The sequence below is a fragment of the Dermacentor silvarum genome, chromosome 2 (genome assembly GCF_013339745.2).
Source record: "Dermacentor silvarum isolate Dsil-2018 chromosome 2, BIME_Dsil_1.4, whole genome shotgun sequence".
In the NCBI taxonomy this organism is placed as follows: Eukaryota; Metazoa; Arthropoda; class Arachnida; order Ixodida; family Ixodidae; genus Dermacentor; species Dermacentor silvarum.
Window position 1 is genome coordinate 224,934,028 of NC_051155.1, and position 21,185 is coordinate 224,955,212.

Genomic DNA, 21,185 nt, shown 5'->3' on the forward strand with positions numbered 1-21,185 from the left:
AGCGAACACCATCGAACTGCCAGCTGATATCAAACACCTGATTTCGAGGAGGGCTGTGTTCAATAATTCAATACAATAGTTAAATTTGTTCGGTAACTGTGCTGCAGGCCGCAAAAGCTGTCAGAGCACGGAATTTGCTAGATAGTTCGACTTTACCAGGCAGCCTGACATTTCGGTGCCGCAATGTGGTTGCAGCGCGGATGCATTGGCTGGGATGACATTTTTTTGTTTCTCGGATCACGTGCTCAGAAAACGTGTTGCAGAGGCCGTGTCGAGTTAAGTTATAGCCCGATGCTTGGCATTCCTCTCGGGAACCGCCGGACCGCTCCAGCAAAACGCACTGAGGAGCCAGACGTTCTAGAATCGCTTGGAACTTGAATAGCAGGTATAGGTCCAAAAGCCATGGCCGAGAATACGGAGCTTCGCGTTCGACGTGCAAAATGGAGCGCGCATGGTGCGCTCTGCCCGCGACTCTGCCTCCTTTCCTTCGAGGCGTTCTCCGGCACAACGCGCTGTCAGCACGTACACTGAGCACGCACGATGCCGAGGTCCGCTGCAGGTTCCGACCGTTCAGTTCCGGAAGCGAGCCATTCTCTTATTATTATTATTTTTTATTTTTTCCCAAGAGCGCCGCGGCGTCTTTTGGAGGAGGCGTCCATGCGCGACAAGCTCGCTTGGGCGGCCGCCTGCGACCTCCGTAAAGCGAAGTAGCTGCTTTTCTTTCGTTTACTTGTTTGTTTGTTGTTGTTGTTTCGTTTACCACATGCAATCACTAGTATAGTAACGCTACATCGAACGGTACCGACACTGCACGAGCTAAGCCGGCGTTGTGGAACAGCCGGGCGCGTGTCGACAGAAACTACTGCTTCCTCCTCAACGTTACGACACAGGAGAGGAAGCGAAGTCTCAGATGCACCGCTGCGATTGGACGGTCGGCGTAAGTTCCGGTTCGTACAATCAGCGCACGGTAATCTAGGGGATGGCCAGAAGGGAAATGACGGGCGTAAGGGGGGACTCTTTCGTAACCATAATCACAACACTCCCTGTCCGATTCTTTTTTTTTTTTAATCCGATTCTACGAGGAAGTCATCTTGGGAAAACAACTAACAAGCAGGCAGCCCCAGCCCCTTTTGTTTAAAGATCCCTCTGCAAACACTCGACGAAATGAACCCCTGGTTACGCACTATAGGTGGCTGGTTAAATTGGCCTGGTTACACGATTTCTACGAGATACGCTCTGCTCTTTGTACTGTACGCGAAACGAGCCGCATGCAGCCTTCATTGCAATATTCAAGGTCCGTCCGCGCACAGAGAGAGTGAGGGAGTGAGGTGGGCGGCATACAGCTTCCGCGGTATGCACGAACGACAGGCGAGGCTGCTAAAATAGGACGGTGTGCACGTGCTCGTCGGTAGATCTGTTTTCCCGCTTTGAGCTTTTATTCTGCACAGATGGTGTATACAGTTGGATTAGGGGCGTGCGAATAGTGATTTTTGAGACCGAATCGAATACGAATCGAACAGTGCCAGAAGCGAATCGAATCGAATATACTTCTCGAATAATTTTAGAATAATGAACAGCCGTAATAACAATTAATACAAAGCGATGTTCACATCCCAGTAGTATTAAAGTTAGCACGTTTCTGTCATTACACAGTACCTTATGAAGCGTTGGTTGTTAAATGCACAAATGGAGTATTATGGAAGCAAACAAGTAGTTTCTTCCTGTGCACAGGGCTCCTCAGAGAATGCAAATGATCGCTACACATGTCTGTATAAAGTATGGATACCTAAGTGACGTAGGCTGCTCACTACGCAAGTTCTCATGTTTTATGTCTATACTATGCCCACGGGGGTGAAAACTTACCATGCTTTTGCTCCAAATTTTTGTTTATGTGGGCGCAATTGATATTTCGAAATATTCGAAAAATATTCGCATTTACAAATAGTGACTATTCGATTCGAAGAACAAATCGAATAGGACCCTATTGGATTGATTCGTTATTTGGAAGTTTCGAATATTCGCACACCCCTGCAGTTGAACTTAGCAAGAAAAAAAAAAAAAAAAAAGAACGGTGAAGAACGGAGTCATATCTCCAACTTCCAGACAAAAAACAACGATATATCTACTCTCCGTCCAACATGTCTTCGGTGAAGGCAACACGGCAGGACCACTCTGAACCAAAGGATGGCGAAACGTAAAGAGCCGCGCCTGCCGCATAGCTTCGCCCCTTTCACGTAAACTAATTCGGAACAACACCTGAGTAAGACACCTGCATCTGCGACCGTCGGTATCGACTTAGAGCATGTCTTACTCAAGGAGTGACTTACACGGGACACCATGACGTAGGCTGCTTTCCCGCGTTTCCAGATGCTTTCCCACTTTCCCGCGTTTCAGATGCTTTCAAGACAGGACTTCACGCTCCTGCATACTTAGGCTATGAAAAACAAAACAAAAAGGCACATCGCGACAGAACAAACGACAAACACGAGCAGACGGCATACACAGATCGTGCGCCTCATCTGTTTTATGTCCCGTCGAAAAGATCTGTGTTTCTGTGTCCCTTTATACTACATATAAGTACCCTTAGCATTCGCGAAATGTCAACGAATGCAAACGCAAAGGTTATTTGAAACAGCGGCCCACACTAACCTGGTCAGCGCACGTACGCTGCAGTCGGCTCCAAAAGCTGCGTCACTCCATATTAGCGAGTCTCGTTGACGGGGCGATTCGGTGTGTTGCTGGAGCCGAGTCGAGGTCGTTCATTTATCTTTTTTATTTTTTTTTATTCGGGCTGTATAGTACACACGGATGACCGCGTCGACGTAATGTGGGGCAAATACTGTCGCCTCCGAGTTTGCTGTGCACGCCGCGTGCGCTGCGTCCGGAAAGTGCGATAGGCAGCGCAATGGAAGCCAGGAGCGGGTTGTATTTTTACTTCACATGTCCGTCGATATGCAACGAAACAGACAAGCAGTACAAGCTGTCTACCATAGCCTCCGAAATTCTCTGATCTCAGAGGCCATATGCCGTCGTCGCGCCTATCTCCCGAGTTTAGCGACAGATGGCGCTCGCATCTCAGAAAAAATTTCTCTCGTTAGGCTTAGGCGCGTTCGAAACGAGAAGCGATCTCGAAAATTCCTCAAGATTAGCCATAACACTCTCTCGGCGAAGCGGCATGAGACTAAGCAAAAGCCGTTTACGCAGTCATTTGCTTCGAACGAGGTGAATTCTACAAAAACAACGCCAAATTCAGTTCGAAGCGGGCGACCGGGACCGCCGCCATGTTTTACGTACACTACGTACACCACGCTAACACGGTAACGTTAACTCTGAGAAATAGCGTGCGCACGGTAAACGGTATGGGTCGGTTAGCGTTCTGCGCCTGCGCACTTCGATCCCGCTATTCCGGTACGCCCGCTATTCCGGTAACCACGCTAAACTAAAACTGTCTATTGTCATATACGAGCGCCACGAGGACTGGCTGATAAACCCCTCTCGCGCAGATGCTTGTCCCGCACGAAAGTGTCGCCATGATGATGTTTTCCGGGAGGCCCTAAAGCCACTGGAGACGGAACGATGGAGCGCCATATAACGCCGCTAACTCTCGCGCAAGACTTGTGCAGGGCCGGAAGCGGTCATCCCAAACTACACGCTCCGTCACGACTAAGGCATGACTTTAAAGAGGCACTAAAGAGGGATATTAGCTTAACGGTACCCCATTGGTTATGACGTTCTGCTGCTGCGAGCGAGGGCGATTACACTGCCGGTCGCATTCATTCGGAGGCGGAATGCGAAAAACGCCCGGGTAACGTGCTTCGGTTGCACATCGATGAAACCCAGGGTGGTCAAAAGTAGTCCCGAGACACGACTTCCACTACAGGCGAGCCACCGATAGGGCAATTTCTGAAAAAAGTTTGTGGTTATACGTGCGAAAACCACGATATGATTATGAGACACGCAGTATAGTGGGGGACTCCAGGTTAATTTTGACCACCTCTAGTTCTTTAACGTGCACCAAATGCAGGGTACACGGGCGTTTTTAGCATTCCGCTCCCATCGTAATGCGGCCGCCGCGGCCGGGATGGCTACATTTCACAGGCGAAGCTATACTTCAAACTGACTATCTCACAGTCATTTCACTATTTGCCGCGGACTTTGCTACTTCCTGCAATTCAAACCGCGCCCCCTTTTATATCCAGGCATCGCAAGAATCCGCTGCCACTTGCAGATTACGCATCGTTAAAATTATCATTAGATAGCGATAACTCGGAGCTACGTGGTGGCACCGAATGTCTTACAACGTATAGAGGAAGAGATAAAAATAAATCTAACAAAAACGTCACGCCTAACACAACTAGTGGGTACTGCTTTCACCGAGTGTGCTATATGATTCTTTGGCAAACAACCACGTGTGATAACAGGTGTTGGTAAAAAGCTACGGCGCCAGGAGCAAATTCCGTGACAGCTATACGTATCCTGACCCAACATCATTCGCAAGTTTCGTTCAGATAAATCTGCTAAAGAAAGAAAAAAATCATGCCATCTGAAACTTTCCATTCGCTCCGTGGCGTCGCAAAAAAAAAAAAAAAAAAAGAAAAGACAAAGACAAAAAAAGGAAAAGAAAGAAAAAAGAGAACGGGTAACGCGCGAAAGCCAGGTTCACTCGTAACCGTGCTTCGTAACGCGTTGCGCTGTTTGTTCATTAGCAGCAACGATTCTCGGAATATCTAATTTTTACAGCCACACTGCTACAGCAGGTACGACGGCAATCACCAGATCAACAACGTCAACAGCCAGTTGAAACCGGTGCAGATTGGAGCTGGATTCCTAGGCTGACGCGGAAGCTTCAGTTTCTACCCGTACATGGGGACACGCCCCTTCAGCGCAAAGCTATACAGCTATAAGGCACAGCTCGAGCATTTGCTACAGCTGAGCGACGACAGTGATTAACGCCGTCACGTGATTGCCACGCGCTCGACTGAGGCTCTAAACACTGTTAGCAGCGTGGCTGGCAGCACTGTAACATCCAAAGGGATCACCAGGTTCCTTCTTCCCATTTATTAATCGCTTTGCGAGAGGGACCTACGAAAGCAATCTATACGGTAAAAATGCAGTAGTTATAGGCTTGAGCGCGCATCGTTGATCCGAATAACTATCTCCGTTACGTCGTCTCGCGTAGCTGGCGGGTCCAATTGGAAAGTAGTAGCAGCTACAGCGTTTTCGCATAATCAGCCGTACGGTTGGTTGGAAACTTTCACTGAAACGCATACCAACGTTATGCGCGGAACGTGACGTCGGCTTGCCTTTAAGGAACAGCTGTGAAAATGGCAGCAACCACTACATCAGCCACCGCCGCGGTGCTTCTGGGAGTGCGTGCCTTTTTTTTTTTTTTTTTGATGCACATAAGAAATTACCTGGGCGGTCGAAGCTATGAAATCCAAGGGCGTACGCAAATCACTGCGTACTGCAAATTACGCCAAACGTTATCAGTTGCGGATGCGCCTCGATAACTTGATATCAGTAATACGCAACTGCGACAATGTAATTAAAGCAGCTGATGGGTGTGTCAAAGAAAAATGAAATGCTTACGTGAGATGCCGCGAGTGCAGTGCGAGCAAAAATATTACAATTACGCCGGACATCTCGTCAGTATTGCCAAGTAGGGACAAGTTCAAACACAGGCACTGGCCGAATAGATAACAGCGCGTTTCGTAAGGGAGCGCTAACGGCTAACCGCTGTATCAAAGACAGCGCATGTCGTCATCGGTTAGTTAGTACTCGACTTGAGGTGACAGAAACGGCGAAAGTGCCGCAAAGGGACGGCTCGTTGGTCGCGTCACATCGATTTGGTAAAATGGTCGCTGACGGATTAGGAAGACGTGGTTTCGTACCTGACCATACCGATAGATCCGAGGGTATGCGATGCATCAATAGAACGGTACAACGACCGGATCGAAGGTATTCCGTACGCAATCAACGCGCACCTACGCGAGGAAAGAATGCAACAAGAAAAAAAAATGCACTAGAATTCCAACCGCTGTGCGCGCGTCAACTGGCGCGTCCGTTTCGAACGCAGCTTTGACCTCAAACTGAACTCTGATGTCAAACCGTTTGACACGCTCAAGGCCAGATCGGCAACGAAGGCCGCCATAGAGGTGCACTACCGCGGGAAAACCTTCGAACCTTGCTCGTTTGCGTCGACGGCATCGCAATGTTCGCGGACACAGCGCGTTTGACACGTCGTCTCACCTGTCCTGCTTGGCCGGTGCTGAGACGGAGGCGTTCAGCGAAGCCGTCTTGTCCGTGCAGGAAGTCTCCGGCGCTGCCATGGCTCTTTTCTTTTCGAGAGGTCAGCTCGGTTTCTAGTCGAGCGAACCGACGAAGTAGAATGGCATCCTCAGTCGACGGGTGATCATGATGCCCGATATTCCATAAGACGTCGGCACAGCCGCCACGGCTCGAAATTCCCGACCACAAAAAGAGCGAGGCAGGCCTTTGCGGAGAGCAATAACACCTGGCAGCGGCCGCTGCCGCCGCGGCAGTCCGCGTTGGTTGTATACTTCGTTCTCAGAAGGTTTTTTTTTTCGTCGGGCACAACTAACCTGTTCACAAACGATTCACAAGTCTTCGGAATCCGCACAGCCAAAGTAACACCGGCTACACGGCGACGACGTTGCGCTCCTGAGGTCGTTTCGTAGTCGAGGAAAAAGAGAAGCCGGCCGCGCGCTGGCGTTCAAAACAAAACCGTCGCCTTCGGCACTCGTTTCGTCGCTGCTTGCTTCTCCCGGTTGCCGCGGTCGCCAAGGCAGCCGGTACAGCGGCGGCAGCGTGCGCGAAAGCAACACGTGACGCCGCGCGCGACCGCGGCGCCTCTCGCGAGTTGTAGAGGAAGCTCGCGGAGAACATTAGGCGCGAAATTCAAACCAACTTGAGGAGGAAGACGGGCGGCGCAAACGAACCGAGTCGAGGAATGTAGATAGAAAAAATCTTTCAGTCCATTGAAATTGGCCATGCCTGTTCTGTAAGTCAACAAAACGTAAGCTCAGCGACCTTTGACAACGTGCGAGATTTTTTCGCTGTCTTACAGCGTATGTTCGTAATGCGCAATACGCCTGCTAATAAAAAAAATTTAAAATAGAAAATATGTTGTTCGGTCTATGAATTCGCAATTGCTGTGCAGGAAAGAGCGAGGAAAGTCGGTAACAGTACTTGCTATCCGCGCTTTAGAGAAAAGGTGCAATAAACCTAACATCCAATAATTGACACGAATAACTGACACATTCGGAGGTGTCTCTCATTTCACGCGAAGTGTCACAGTACGACAAAACATGACCTGCAGTCGAATTGCTACGGCAGCAAATCAAACGGACGCCCTGTATCTGACACCCAAATCTTCGCTAGTCGTACATTTCAACGAACTGGTCGGCAGACGAGAGCGCCCTCCATTCACGCAGCCTCGTCCGACCACTCCGCAGCGCTCGCTAGCCGCCGCGGCAGAGTCGGCATCTCGTGGCGAGCAGGAGAAGCGTGCGGCTACCGCTGCTCCTGTTTCGACTTCGGGGTACTCCACCGCACGGCACTCGACAGAAGGCACTACGTAAACTGACCTTGGAAAGGTCACCTGTGAGCGAGCGCCGGCGGTAGCGCAGCGGCGACTGCTGAATGCCGGGCCCGCCTCTCCCTCCTCGCTGAGAGGGGGGCGCAGCAGAGAGCGCGCCGGGCGTCGTCGCCGGAGAAGAAGCTTCCGGTTCGGCCCCTAATGATTACCGGTTCACCGTTCCTAATATGCGCAGCAGGTTGTTGCGCGAACCGTCCAAACAGCGAAGTAGATGCACTTTCCACGAAGCCCCCTGTCACTGAGAGGGGGGCCCCCGAGCCTTCTAGCGGGGCAGTGGCGACCTTTGCGCCGACTGCGCGTGCCACAAATTTCTTTCTTTCTTTCTTTCTTTCTTTCTTTCTTCTTCTTTCTTCTTTCTTTCTTTCTTTAATATCCGGGTTTAGGGAAATGTTGGCGCCTTCAGCAAGGCGCTAGCTACTCCACTTCTCTGACGAGCGTAGATTCTTGGTCGGTTTGATTGTACCGCATGATTGCGCGGGAATCCGTCCTCATCCCTGCAATGTTCTAAAAAAAAAAAAAAAAAGTGCACGTATGGTTAAAAATACAAGAGGGAGCGTTCGAAACAGAGAGGCTAAAATTTACAACAAGAATGTTTGCTAGTGTACCCGCCGTGGTTGCTCAGTGGCTATGGTGTTGGGCTGCTGAGCACGAGGTCGCGGGATCGAATCCCGACCACGGCGGCCGCATTTCGATGGGGGCGAAATGCGAAAACACCCGTGTACTTAGATTAAGGTGCACGTTAAAGAACCCCAGGTGGTCCAAATTTCCGGAGTCCCCCACTACGGCGTGCCTCATAATCAGATCGTGGTTTTGGCACGTAAAACCCCATAATCTAATCTAATGTTTCCTATAGTGCACTAAAGATTGCACGGCTGCTGCGCAGAACAATGTGAGTTCCGTTGCGCATGTATAATCGTACCTGTTTTTTTTTTTTTTTCCAAGTTTTCTAAATGCGCATAAAAGCGTCGCGAATGGTACAAGAAAACAGAACTCAAAGAAGCAAATAAATCGAGACAGATTATTCCCGGAGGTCGCCAGTGTCACTGGGACCAGTGCGAACGACGTTCCTCGACCTCACCGCATCATTCGCGTACATCTGAAGCGAGACGATATTCTGACTCCTTTGTTTACTTGCGCTGCTTCGGAGAGCGCACGCAGGACGATCGAAAGGAAGAACGATCGACGACCCCTGCGCGAAATCACGATTGTTTTAATACAGACGCGAGAAGTGGAAGGTGCGCGAGAAAGATGAAAGGAACGAGCAAGGGGGGGTGTTGGGTTCCTCGGGGCCTATTCTCCGGGTTTAAACTCCTAAACAGAGAGAGGAGTGATTGTGAAGAGGTAAGAAGCGCTATTTTCTTGCAACCCTTTAGGGAGAACGGCTCAGCACCTTGGGGAAAGGGAGGGGGGGGGGGGATATAACTCCTAAAGCAACACTGGTGCTATGGAAGGCGCCGTTAAGGGAGGGTTCCGGATTAATTTTGACCGCCTGGTATTCTTTGACGTGCACGTAAATGTTAGTGGCACGAGCATTTTGGCATTGAGCCCCCATCGAAACGCAGACGTCGCAGCTAGGGATCGAAACCGTGACGTGGCGCTCAGCAACAGAACGCGATAGTCACTATATGTATAAGCCACAGGGCGGGTGGAGGAGTGTGGAGGTTCAAATCCATGTTGTACCTATAGTTACGTAAACAGGGGAACCTACGGTATGCGCGATATAAAGATTACTTTTCCCGTGTCATCCTTCACCATTAGAGATTTTTAGTGCACAGCGTCAATGAGGCCTCGAGCGGGGGCACAATGCTCGACTCACTATAACTGCCACAGTGCCATGCGAACGTAAACCTGCCACGCCATCTGGAAAACTTGGAGGACGCTTAAGCTCCGCCTTTAAGAGTGGAACGTCATATCATTCGAAGATATCACTGACTGCTTCTCACATTTCCCGGCAACTGCAGCTTATGTAACCGTAATGTTTACCGGGAAACGCTGGCGCGGCGATCGTTATGCACGAAGGCTATAGCTTTCTTGTGGAAACGCGGCCTCTCGCGTGGGTCGATTCCGGAGGAAGTGCATGCTCAGCCGTGCCAATAAATTACATCATTGTCAGTTTTCTGTTATTGTTTCGCACTTTTAGTATTGCAGTCTGAAAAGATTTAACATGAAAGACATGCGCTGTCGGTGTTTTGTTTCATGACATTTGTTTGTGGGCTGTCATTCTCAAAATTCAGGGGAATAATTTTGTCAAGAATGTAAGACAGGGTATGAGCAACTTTAGTGATAGAATGGTGCGGTAATATAACCCGCATATACAGCATGTCATACAGCAACGCGCGGCATATACATATATCAAATATATACGGAAATTTTCGCTCACGGGACGCCGGACGCCGACACCGGCTTTTCTGCGACACGGGGCCCTTAAAGGGATACGGACACAAAATCTGAAAATTTTACGAAAATGCTGAAAATGAATCCTCAGTGTGTGATTACACCGAAAAGAAGTGGTCACTTAGCTCATTTTTGAGCCGATGGCTTTATTTTTGGCGTTTTTTGTGAGCGCGCGCCTCGCCGCCCGACCCGCGGGAGTTGGAAGGCGTGACGTCACGACAGCCACGTCGGACAGCCAGCTGGCCGGCCGCGGTCATTCGAAGCGCGCCGACGCTGCCATCGCGGGCATGGATTCGAGTTCTGGTGCGTCTACCAGCGATGAGTACACGTCTGAAGACGAGGAAAATTCCAACTTGGCAAGAAATATTACCGCTTACGGTTGCGAGCCTTCCGCGTCAAACGGCGAAGAGCAGGCGGCCGTGGAAGTGCCGGTCAGGTTTTCGCTTACCGTAGCGCGAATATTTCGCTCTGCACCAGACACTTAAGTATAAACCGCATGTACGCGATCTTGCGCGGGACAGCGACAAGCGACGCGATGGAGATGGCTGTCGCGTTCGCTCGTCGCCTACAAGTCGGACCGCATGCGAGCGACGAGACGAGCGACGACTTCGAGCGACGTCTCCCCGGTGTTGCCGGTATGAGGGCAGCAAATACTCGCCGAAACTGGCGTGACGCGTGCTTTATTAATTTAAGTTGATGTGTTTTAGTGCAAAGAGCAGCATAAATATTTCTAAAGGTCTTGCACTACATTATTATCCTTGCACGTATCAAAATCTAGTTGTTTGCTCGTTCCGTGCGACAATCGGTAGTACTTGACTGATGTATATCCAGTTCCGGCTTCGCGCTATTGGCTAGTCGATCACAGCACTTCTGGGCGACGAGCAACGAATTCTAGATTTACAGAACCGTGCGATCGAGCGACAAGAACACGCGATCTGTTCGCGCGACGGCCCGTTTCGTCGCTCGAAGCCGTCGCTCGTCGCCGTCGTGCAAAAAATCGCTCTCATGCGGTTTGGGCTTTATGCAAGAATTATTGGTCATTTCCTGGTGTAAATTTTCGGCAGAGGCGTAATCGTGCTACTGCCGAATCGTATACCAGCAGCGAAGTAGAATACTGCAATATTAGCTGTTCTTGTCTGTTTGAGCTCTGTGCCACCGCTCACGTTTACGGTTCCGCCCGAACGCCCGCGTTTACCCGATTACCGGACAAGCTAAAGCTCTGTAATAGGCAGGTATCTAAAGTTTACGCACCTTCTCATCTCTGGGAAATGTGTGCGACGGCGTATCACGACCGACGATGTTGTTATAACAGCAATGTCTGGGCATTTCCTTCCACCGCGACAAACGCGTCAATACCGAGCGACGACCGCGGGAAGCATCATGTAAGACGCACCACCTACGTGGAACGCCGACGGGGATAGTGTTTCAGACGGACCACGCGGAAGATCCCCGAAAGGGGTTAAACAAACGCTGCACAAGGGACCGACACCCCTGGGAACACCGCGACAGCTGTGGGCCGACCTTGGCCGCGGGTGGGTGTTATGACGTCAAATTTCAGCTTCTGCCGGCGGCCGCTTGGAGGCAAGGTGCAACAGAAATTCTAAAAAAAAAAAATGTTTCTCGTTCTTTTTTTCAACGCAGCTTGTTGTATTCGTCATTTTCAACAGTTAAATTCTTGTTCCGACGCAAAAGACCACCCGCCAGCTTTTGTGTTCGTATCCCTTTAACGCTGTCGCGTTAATATATGACACTCGCATATAATTTTGACTCTGAGTGGTCGTGCTACTGGCGGCCACTTTTTGGAAAACCAGAAGTCTCGCATACTATCTAAAGCCAGACTAGAACAACGACACACGAGGAATCGATATACGTACGCATGCGCCGGCTGCGTATTGGCACCACGTTCCGTTGTTGTAGCGTTCTACGCATGCATGCTGTCCAATAAACAGCGATCGCCCGGACGCAAGGCCATTGCATGCGCCACTTATACGTACGGTACGTAACGTACGTGTAGGCTAGAGGCCAAGAAGATAGACGAATGAAATGGAATAAAAATGAAAAAAAAATTGACAGGTTCACATCTAGTTAAGATTACGTAATTTGAAATATGCGTGGTTTGGTAGAGAATAACTTGCGGCTGTTAGTCATATAAGTGGTCTACAGGGAACGTTTACTGCTCCTGTGACTTGTATCCTCCTATGGTCTCTCTCTCTCTCTCTCTCTATATATATATATATATATATATATATATATATATATATATATATATATATGAGCCAAATGTAAAATTTTGGCGCAACATGAGCCAAAATGTAAAAATTCGCAGTTTCGCCCGCAAGGTGAAGCATCGACGGCGATAGCAAATTAGTATACAGCTATACGAAGTAAGGATAGTAGTTTTATCGGCCGTGTAAACTTCTAAACATAGGTATACTATCTAAATGAACAAGCATGGTGTCACGCGCGCACAAGCTAAGATGAACACATCTCACTCAATGACCACGGACACTCGCTGTCAAAGCGCTGGAGTGAGGAAGCGCGTTTGCAGCAGCGAACGAATTGACCTTCGTGCTGCGTCCCGCGTCAACGCTAACTAAACCGCGAAAACACATCCCCCGGCGGACTGTGCGCCCGACGCAGATGTACAAGATACAGCGACAGCGGCCCGGGCCTCCCGGAGTAGAACACCCCCTCCCCCCTTCCTCCCTACCCTCCCCCCGGAGCCTTGCGGCTCAAGCGGGTGCGAGCGCCCCCGCCCCCCTCCCAACCTTCTCCCCCGGAGCTTTGCGCGCGACGGAAGACGGCGTGCTTCCTTCCTGTTTTATCCCTTGCGTGTGCGAGATTGAGCTGCGATCGCCGCCTCATCCTCGTACGCTTTCCCTCGCACATACAGCATACGGCGCGCGGAGACGATTTTATTGCCCTTGGACTTTATACGTCACGGTGACGGCGACGGCAGAAAGGCGCCAGGAGTGTCCATATAATTGCTATCGCAATAAAATTTGGGAGGGCCACGTAGGTGTAGAGAACCAAGATAATGTTTTTTTTTTTGCCGTCGCTTGAAGCAAGTCAGCCTATTTCTCGTATTTAACCTAATTACATAATTAGTTATTATTAATCAATTAACTTCTCAAATTCTATATTCAGAGCAAATATGTAATTGAGAATTTTGTAGACTATCCTAAAAATCCTGAAATGACCATTCGCGTTCCAGCTTTCTGTTGCTCAATACGTGCAACATAAAGTTGTTTTTTTTTTTTTCGAGCCTGACAGAAGCCCGCGAAAGCCGGCACTACTGTGCCGACTTTTATCAATTTTGGCACACGTGGGGACGCCCTGTGCGTGGTGCGTGCGTGCGTAAAATCCGCAAGCGCTTAGGGCGGAGCAGCTCGGAGAAGAATGCCTATCATTAAAATGAAATCTCTCAAACTGGGGTTTCGCTGGCGGCATTTTTGAGAGCACGGACATCGCTCTCTACAATAATGCCTGTATAACGAAGTCCACTGCCTAACGTGGATACTTCCGCTTGCATGCATAAACCTGTCGGCTTCGCTTCGAGCGTATACGCACTTTCTAACACGCAAAACGAAATATCTCTGCCTGCAGCGCCTCCCATGCTGACCGCGCCGCTGACCTTCGTTCCAGTTTCACGCACAGCCGACCTCAGCATCGCGGTGCTCGGCGGGTAAGATTTTTAGAGATCGCTTTCAGTTGAAACAAACTCGCTCGGATTGGCGCGTGCACGATGCCGGCGTAGATGAAAGGTCCACCGCACAGCGCTCGACGCACGCGCGTCCTATATATAGGCGCGAGCGGCGTCGAGTGAAAACCATGGAGCAGTCATGCGTGCTCCCAAGACAACATTGTCATGCATGGAAAGCTGCAGCAAAAGCCTACAGTATGTCAGAACGGCGACTTGGACAAGGGTAGTCAGTCTTTGAAACGAAATATTTTGCATGCGTACACATAAAAAGAGATAGAGAAAAACGAAGATTTCTATAACCAAGTAACTATCTATCTAACTGACTGACTGACTGACTGACTGACTGACTAAATAAATAAATAAATAAATAAATAAATAAATAAATAAATAAATAAATAAATAAATAAATAAATGCTACAAAGCCAGAGCAGTGACGCATTGCAGTGACGCAGTGACCCTTTAGTGACGCATTGCAAAGCAATAAAACAAACAGGAGAATTAAACTTCGCATAATCTGTTGTGGCGACAAAAGTTGCTGTAACGAGCGATAACAATCCCTTGCCTCACAGGGCGCCTCCGACGTTGAGCTGCCGAGCCAGCCCGTAATCGTTAGTTCTACTCTCCGGCATACATACTGATCACGGGGGCTGCGGAAAACAACAACGTCCAAGATATTTGTGTCCACGCTTTGGATACGTTAAAGCTCATAAGCTTATTCTTTCTTTAACGTTAACCCATTTTAACAACGGAGCTGTTTAAGCCGACCGCCAGTCCGTAACGCGTTAACAAAAAACATCGCTGAGCGATGAGTCACCTGGGTTGCCTAGCAACCTCCTCGCGGAGCGGCATGTGCTTCGCCTTCTCTCCGTGCCGTGCACATGTTGCCTTGACATGGGACATTAAGGAAAGGGATGGAGAGCGTGCGCGCGGCGCGCTCTATGCTCGGGAGAAAGAGAAAATGAGAGCGAGAGAGAGAGGAAAGAAATTGTAGCAGCACCAACGAGGCAACGCGCAGAGCTGCTGCCGATGCCGCCCGCGTTTCCGCGCGTTCGCGCCGAACGCGCGCGGTGTCCGTGACTGCAGCAGGCGCCTCTGGCGGCGGCTCGGCAGGTTTCGACCAGCCACGCCCCGGTGAGTGTGGAGGCGCAGCTTGGCCGTGACGTCAACGGGGAGATAACGCTCGCAGCCAGCGCGACGGCGGCAGAACTCTCGTTGACTCTGTGGCGAGTACATGTAGCCTTGACATGGGAGGATCAAAGATGCGGACACCCGCATAAGAAGCCGCTCATTTTGAATCGCGTCGCGCGGTGAAGCGAGAATCTGCGCGTCGGCGGCGCGCCGATTCGGAATATCATGCCTAGCAGCACTTAGCATTTCCTAGCAAAACTTAGCCAAGCCTAGTAAAACCTGGAAGAAAAGGTAGGTCGATCATCAGCTCCGCGGTTGATCACCAGCACCAGCCTTGCACCACTATAGTGCAAGCTGACCACGTTTTCTTTAAAAAAAAAAATTCCAGATCACGGAAAACAGGACAACACATTTTAGAGAGAGAGAGGGGGGACGCGGCTACTGATTGGCTTACATCTCGGCTGTACGCCTTGTTGGCTCACAGCGTTGGCTGTAGCGATCACGAAGCGCTCCGACACGAGAGATGTCATTTTGTTAAAGCGTGACCTCCGGTGCTCCGACCTCGACTCAAACAACTTCCCCAACTCCACAAAACGGAGCATCCATCGGCTGAAGAAGACAGTACAGAATAGTATTTTCTGATTCCCACAACGAGGAGCTGCTTGAAAAAAGCGACCCATCGGACCGCCGCATTTGTATGGTTGTAGAATCAACCTCAAATACTGCCAATGCAAAGGTCTTCAGGGACTCAGTCAAGCTGCCTAGAGCGGCTTTTAGCCCTGAAGACCATTCAGATTTTCTGGATAAACAAAGATTTATTTATTTATTTATTTATTTATTTATTTATTTATTTATTTATTTATTTATTTATTTATTTATTTATTTATTTATTTATTTATTTATTTATTTATTTATTATTTATTCATTCATTGTGTATAGCCGTCGCCAGTGACTCGCTGCAAATCTTTCTCTCGAGAATTCCCGTCGTATGTCATTGAACCGAAGTGATAACTTCAGTCAAGCGGCGGCGCTGCCATCACAATTTCTTCAGTTAATGAGTGTTCTAAAGCACGGAAGAGGGACAGTTTAGTCGCAGCTGTAGCGAGCGCCAAGTATTTCTGACGCTTCGGCGGCTCCGCGCTGCATGCGCTACAGCGCGGACAGCTGTGCACAGCTGCCGAAACGCCAGAATTGTCCGCAGAATTTCCTATAGTGATGAAAATAAAGCCTGTTCCGCAATGCCGTATCCAGTCCAGGTTACTAAAGGTTAGTCTGGAAACAGGCACACCTGCAGTCACGATTATAGCGATAACTAACCTTGCACGTGGCTCGTTATGCGGTAGTCTCAGACTACGCGTATAGCAGTCTCTCTGGTTGTTTGTTAACAACCACCGTAAACGATGTAAAGTGATCCGTTTCTGTCGGCGGAGCGATGCCGGTGTTGCTCCGTGTGAATGCGACCTCACCTGCACATGGTCAAGTGGCCTCTGCACTTGACCTCATTATGGTCAAGTGCAGAGAGCCTCCGAAGGTGTAATACAGCACTCGGTATACAACACCTAAAGAACGCAGACAATTGTCATATATAACGAGTAAAATAAGCACATATTCGTCGCAATCGCACATTCATCACACAAGTATGCGAGCACGCAACACACACGCAGGCGCACAACACACACACACGCAGGCGCGCTCGCTCGCTCACTCATTCACTCACTCGTACTGGCTTCAGCTTGCTTCGGACTGATCTGACAAAAACTTATTAACACGAAAGTGTTTTATGCCGGGGTCCACCAAGACTTCACTGACGTATTTCCGTCACGGAAATACGTCATAGAACATAATACAAAGAAAGAAACCAGAAGAAAAAGTTCCACAAACATGCAAAATTTCGAAATCGAACCCACGACCTCTCGGTCCGCGACGATAGATCGCCGAGCGTTTAACCCATTGCGCCACAAACGCATTTGCAGAGAGCTACACAGACGCGCCTTATATATCGAACACTCCTCCGTGTACCCGCGCTCTTGCTCGGGGCGGTGCCGCCGCCTACGAGCAGAAAAGAGAAGTACTGCATTATGACACTAACGCGCACCGACAGTGAACGCTTCGGTGGTCTCAGCATACGACGCCTCGATGCCAGCATTCGAAGGGACGCTGGCATCAAGAAGCACTACCAACGCCACCTAGGTGGCGTTGGTAGTGGCGTTTACCGTACTCAGCACAGCGGAGCGTGGCCTCCGCAATTAGCTCTGAAAATGTTTCTGAAGTTGATCGCGGAGGCTGCAATTACGACGCGCTGTACGCGCTGATTTGACTCGGTGACGATTCAGTTACGTGCTTTGTCTTGCGCGTTGTATTAGTGTGTCAGTTACGTGCTTCGTCTTTCGCGTTGTGCTAGCGTGTGCAGCGTAGTGCAGCTTCCATATGCACCGACGGTGTTTCTCCGCTGTCTACTGATACGAGTGTGATGGCACCGACTACGAAAACTGCGGCATTAAGCGCCGTCGAAAGACAACGACGTCGCCGAGCTAACGTCGCGCAAGTGAGTTTAGTGCAGCGATGGACACGCCAGGGGGGAGCGGGAGGCCTTCGCGCGTTCACGGCTCAAGCTGAGAACTCTGCCTCTCGCTTTCCAGAAGTTGACCGCATCGCGACCCAACTGGCTGCCATACACACACCGAACCAAGACCGAAATGATCGTACCTTCGCCGAAGCGACCCGCCAGCGGGACGCCGCTCGACAATACGACGCAGGATGCCCAGCACACCCACAGGATGGTCCACGACCCGCAAATCATGCACCCTTCGCTGCAGCGGACCGCGAGTTCACCAAACGATTCAGTGACAACCCGTTTGGTTTCGCCTGCACAGTTTGCGAACGCCTGTGGTTCACGTGTGATTTGCGCGATGCTCCGCCGCGTGCAATGCAGTGTCTCCGGACAATGTATCCCGGTCGCGAGTCTTTCCAAGACTTCCGCTTATGTGCCAACTGTCGAGGATTCTTGTGCAATGGTAAGGTGCCCCTGATGTCGACTTGCAACGGCTTTAATTACCCGGAGTACCCAACCCATCTACCTCCCCTCGATTGCATCTCCGAGCGGCTCATATCGCCCAGATTGCCGTTTATGCAGATCAGACGTTTGCGAAACGCTTTCACTTTCGTGTTCTATACCGATTCCTATATAAGAGGGATCAACCACATTTTTTTGAAAGGTTAGAGTGGTGAGAAACACACAAATAATGGTAAAAAAGAAAATCTGCATACCGGCAAAACCGCCCTGCTTCGCCACGCTTCAGCAGTTACGTCACGTTCTTCTTTTTCTAGGCCTTTTCGGGGTTTGTTTGTTTGTTTGTTTGTTTGTTTGTTTGTTTGTTTGTTTGTTTGTTTGTTTGTTCGTTTACTTCTTCTTTCATCAGCAACTTACCTGGAGCAGCCGGGTCTCCCAAAGCTGCAGCTAATGAACAACAACAACGACAACAACGCGGTAAGGACTTCTGTCCTTGCCCCTATATCGTCATTCAAGGCTTCGCCACCTAAATGTGTCACCAACTAGCCCCAGCATCATTGTTGCTCGACGACTCCTTCGCTGAACTCGCAGGTATGCCGAGGACAGGTACGTGCGACCGCCCGCGCCGACACGACGCGGTCGTCGGCATGCCACGGAGCGACGCGAGAGGGCCAAGGCCGCGCAAGCATGCGACGCGGCGCGCTATAGCGGCTCAGTCGAGCGCGGTGAGCAGCGCCAATAGACAAGGGGCACGCGAGCAGTGATTAGCGGGCCGCTGCAGAACGGAATGGGAGCAGAGTGCGCGGCTCGGGTCACGAACAGCGGCTTCAAATGGCCGGCGTTTTAGCCGTACGGACAATTTGGCGCGGCCTTTTAAAGCCTTTTACCTGCCTCATTAGTTGCGAAAAGAAACAAGAAAGGTTGATAAAGTTCTCGAAATACCGATGCTTTAAGGAGGAGGGAAGTTAGGAAAGGTTAATCACTGTCTCGCCTTGGTTGGGCTGAGGGTGATCGGGAAAGGGAGATAAGATTGAGAGGAATAGGGAGGAGGCAAGAAAGTCAGTGTGCCACACCCACTCGTGTCTAATCACCACTGAGTCAGATGAAGTGGCACAAACCACTGTCCTTGGAGTGTCAGTCGCTCGGCTGCGCCCGTTACAGCCGTTTTAATAGCCTCTTTTTAATGGATTGCAGCACAAATGGCGGCCGATTTCTGAACTGCTTAATGTAGTCGGTGCACTAGAGACATGTCATTTGCCTTGTCGTCAAACGATGTAGGATGTTTCTCGTTGGACAACTACATTTGGCAACGCTATGCGTGAGTGAAAATGAGATCTACTCGCGGATACGATCAGCTCATCGTATCCTATCTCGTATATCATCGTATCAGCTGATCGTACTTTCTCTTCGGCAAAACAGCATTTTCTTACTGTGGACGTGTTGCGCCCCGAGCGATATCCTTCTTAGACTCGAAAACAGCTCAATGACATGATCGTTCATTTATAAGTCGGTTGTTATGAACCGGATACAGAAGCTCCTTCTATAACTAGCGATGAAGCTAGAAGGGCCTTGAAAGATATGACCAGGGGAAAAGCGCCTGGAGAAGATGGAATAACAGTAGATTTAATCAAAGATGGAGGAGATATCATGCTTGAAAAGCTTGCGGCCCTTTATACGCAATGCCTCACCACTTCAAGTGTACCAGAGAGCTGGAAGAACGCCAACATTATACTTATCCATAAGAAGGGAGACGTTAAAGAATTGAAGAATTACAGACCCATTAGCTTGCTTTCAGTATTGTATAAAATATTCACCAAGATAATTTCCAATAGAATCAGGACAACACTTGACTTCAGTCAACCAAGAGAACAGGCTGGCTTCAGGAAGGGGTATTCTACGATGGACCATATCCATGCCATCAATCAGGTAATCGAGAAATCTGCGGAGTACAATCAACCTCTCTATATGGCTTTCATAGATTATGAAAAGGCATTCGATTCAGTAGAGATATCAGCAGTCATAGAGGCATTGCGTAATCAAGGAGTGGAGGAGGCATACGCGAATATCTTGGCAAATATCTACAAGGATTCCACAGCTACCTTGGTTCTCCACAAGAAAAGTAGAAAGATACCTATCAAGAAAGGGGTCAGGCAAGGAGACACAATCTCTCCAATGCTATTCACTGCATGCTTAGAAGAAGTATTCAAGCTCTTAGACTGGGAAGGATTAGGAGTGAGGATCGATGGCGAATATCTCAGCAACCTTCGGTTTGCAGATGACATTGTCCTATTGAGCAACAATGGAGAGGAATTACAACAAATGATTGAGGACCTTCATCGAGAAAGTGCAAGAATTGGGTTGAAGATGAATATGCAGAAGACAAACATAATGTTCAATAGCCTGGCAAGGGAACAAGAATTCAGGATCGCCCGTCAGCCTCTAGAATCTGTAAAGGAATATGTTTATCTAGGTCAATTACTCACAGGGGACCCTGATCATGAGAAAGAAATTTACAGAATAAAATTGGGTTGGAGTGCATACGGCAGGCATTGCCAAATCCTGACTGGGAGCTTACCACTGTCGTTGAAAAGAAAAGTGTACAATCATTGCATTCTACCGGTGCTAACATACGGGGCAGAAACTTGGAGGTTAACAAAGAAGCTCGAGAACAAGTTAAGGACCGCACAAAGAGCAATGGAACGAAAAATCTTAGGAGTAACGTTAAGAGACAGGAAGAGAGCGGTGTGGATCAGAGAACAAACGGGGGTAGACGATATTCTAGTTGACATTAAGCGGAAGAAATGGAGCTGGGCAGGCCATGTAATACGTAGGATGGATAACCGGTGGACCATTAGGGTTACAGAATGGATACCAAGAGAAGGGAAGCGCAGTCGAGGACGGCAGAAAGTCAGGTGGGATGATGAGGTTAGGAAATTCGCAGGCGCAAGTTGGAATACGCTAGCGCAAGACAGGGGTAATTGGAGATCGCAGGGAGAGGCCTTCGTCCTGCAGTGGACATAAATATAGGATGATGATGATGATGATGATGATGATGATGTTATTACCGGCTAGTATGTTAAGAAATAATTCTTTTTTTTTTAATTCTGTGGTTTTACGTGCCAAAAATATGATCTGATCATGAGGAACGCCGTATCGGTGGACTCCAAATTAAGTTTGACCACCTGGAATTCTTTAATGTGCATCTAAATCTAAGTACAATACCGTTTTTGCAGTTCGCCCACATCGAAATACGGCCGCCGCAGCTGGGAATGAACCCGCGACCTCGAACTCAGCAATGCGACGCCATAGCCCCTGATTCTGAAGACAGGATC

The 21,185-nt window shown here is 49.4% G+C and overlaps 1 protein-coding gene across 2 annotated transcripts in view; it reads right to left on the reverse strand.

Moving 5' to 3' along the window:
• Positions 1-21,185, reverse strand: part of LOC119442754 (uncharacterized) — a 212,109-nt gene that overhangs the window by 133,806 nt on the left and 57,118 nt on the right. The window contains exon 1 of one of the 2 annotated variants that reach the window (XM_037707754.2): positions 6,250-6,808. The exons of the other annotated variant lie outside the window; for it this stretch is intronic. Coding sequence (XP_037563682.1) covers positions 6,250-6,329 — 80 coding nt within the window. The 5' untranslated portion in view covers positions 6,330-6,808. Of the gene's footprint in view, positions 1-6,249; positions 6,809-21,185 lie in introns of those variants that run through there. 2 annotated transcript variants of the gene reach the window in all.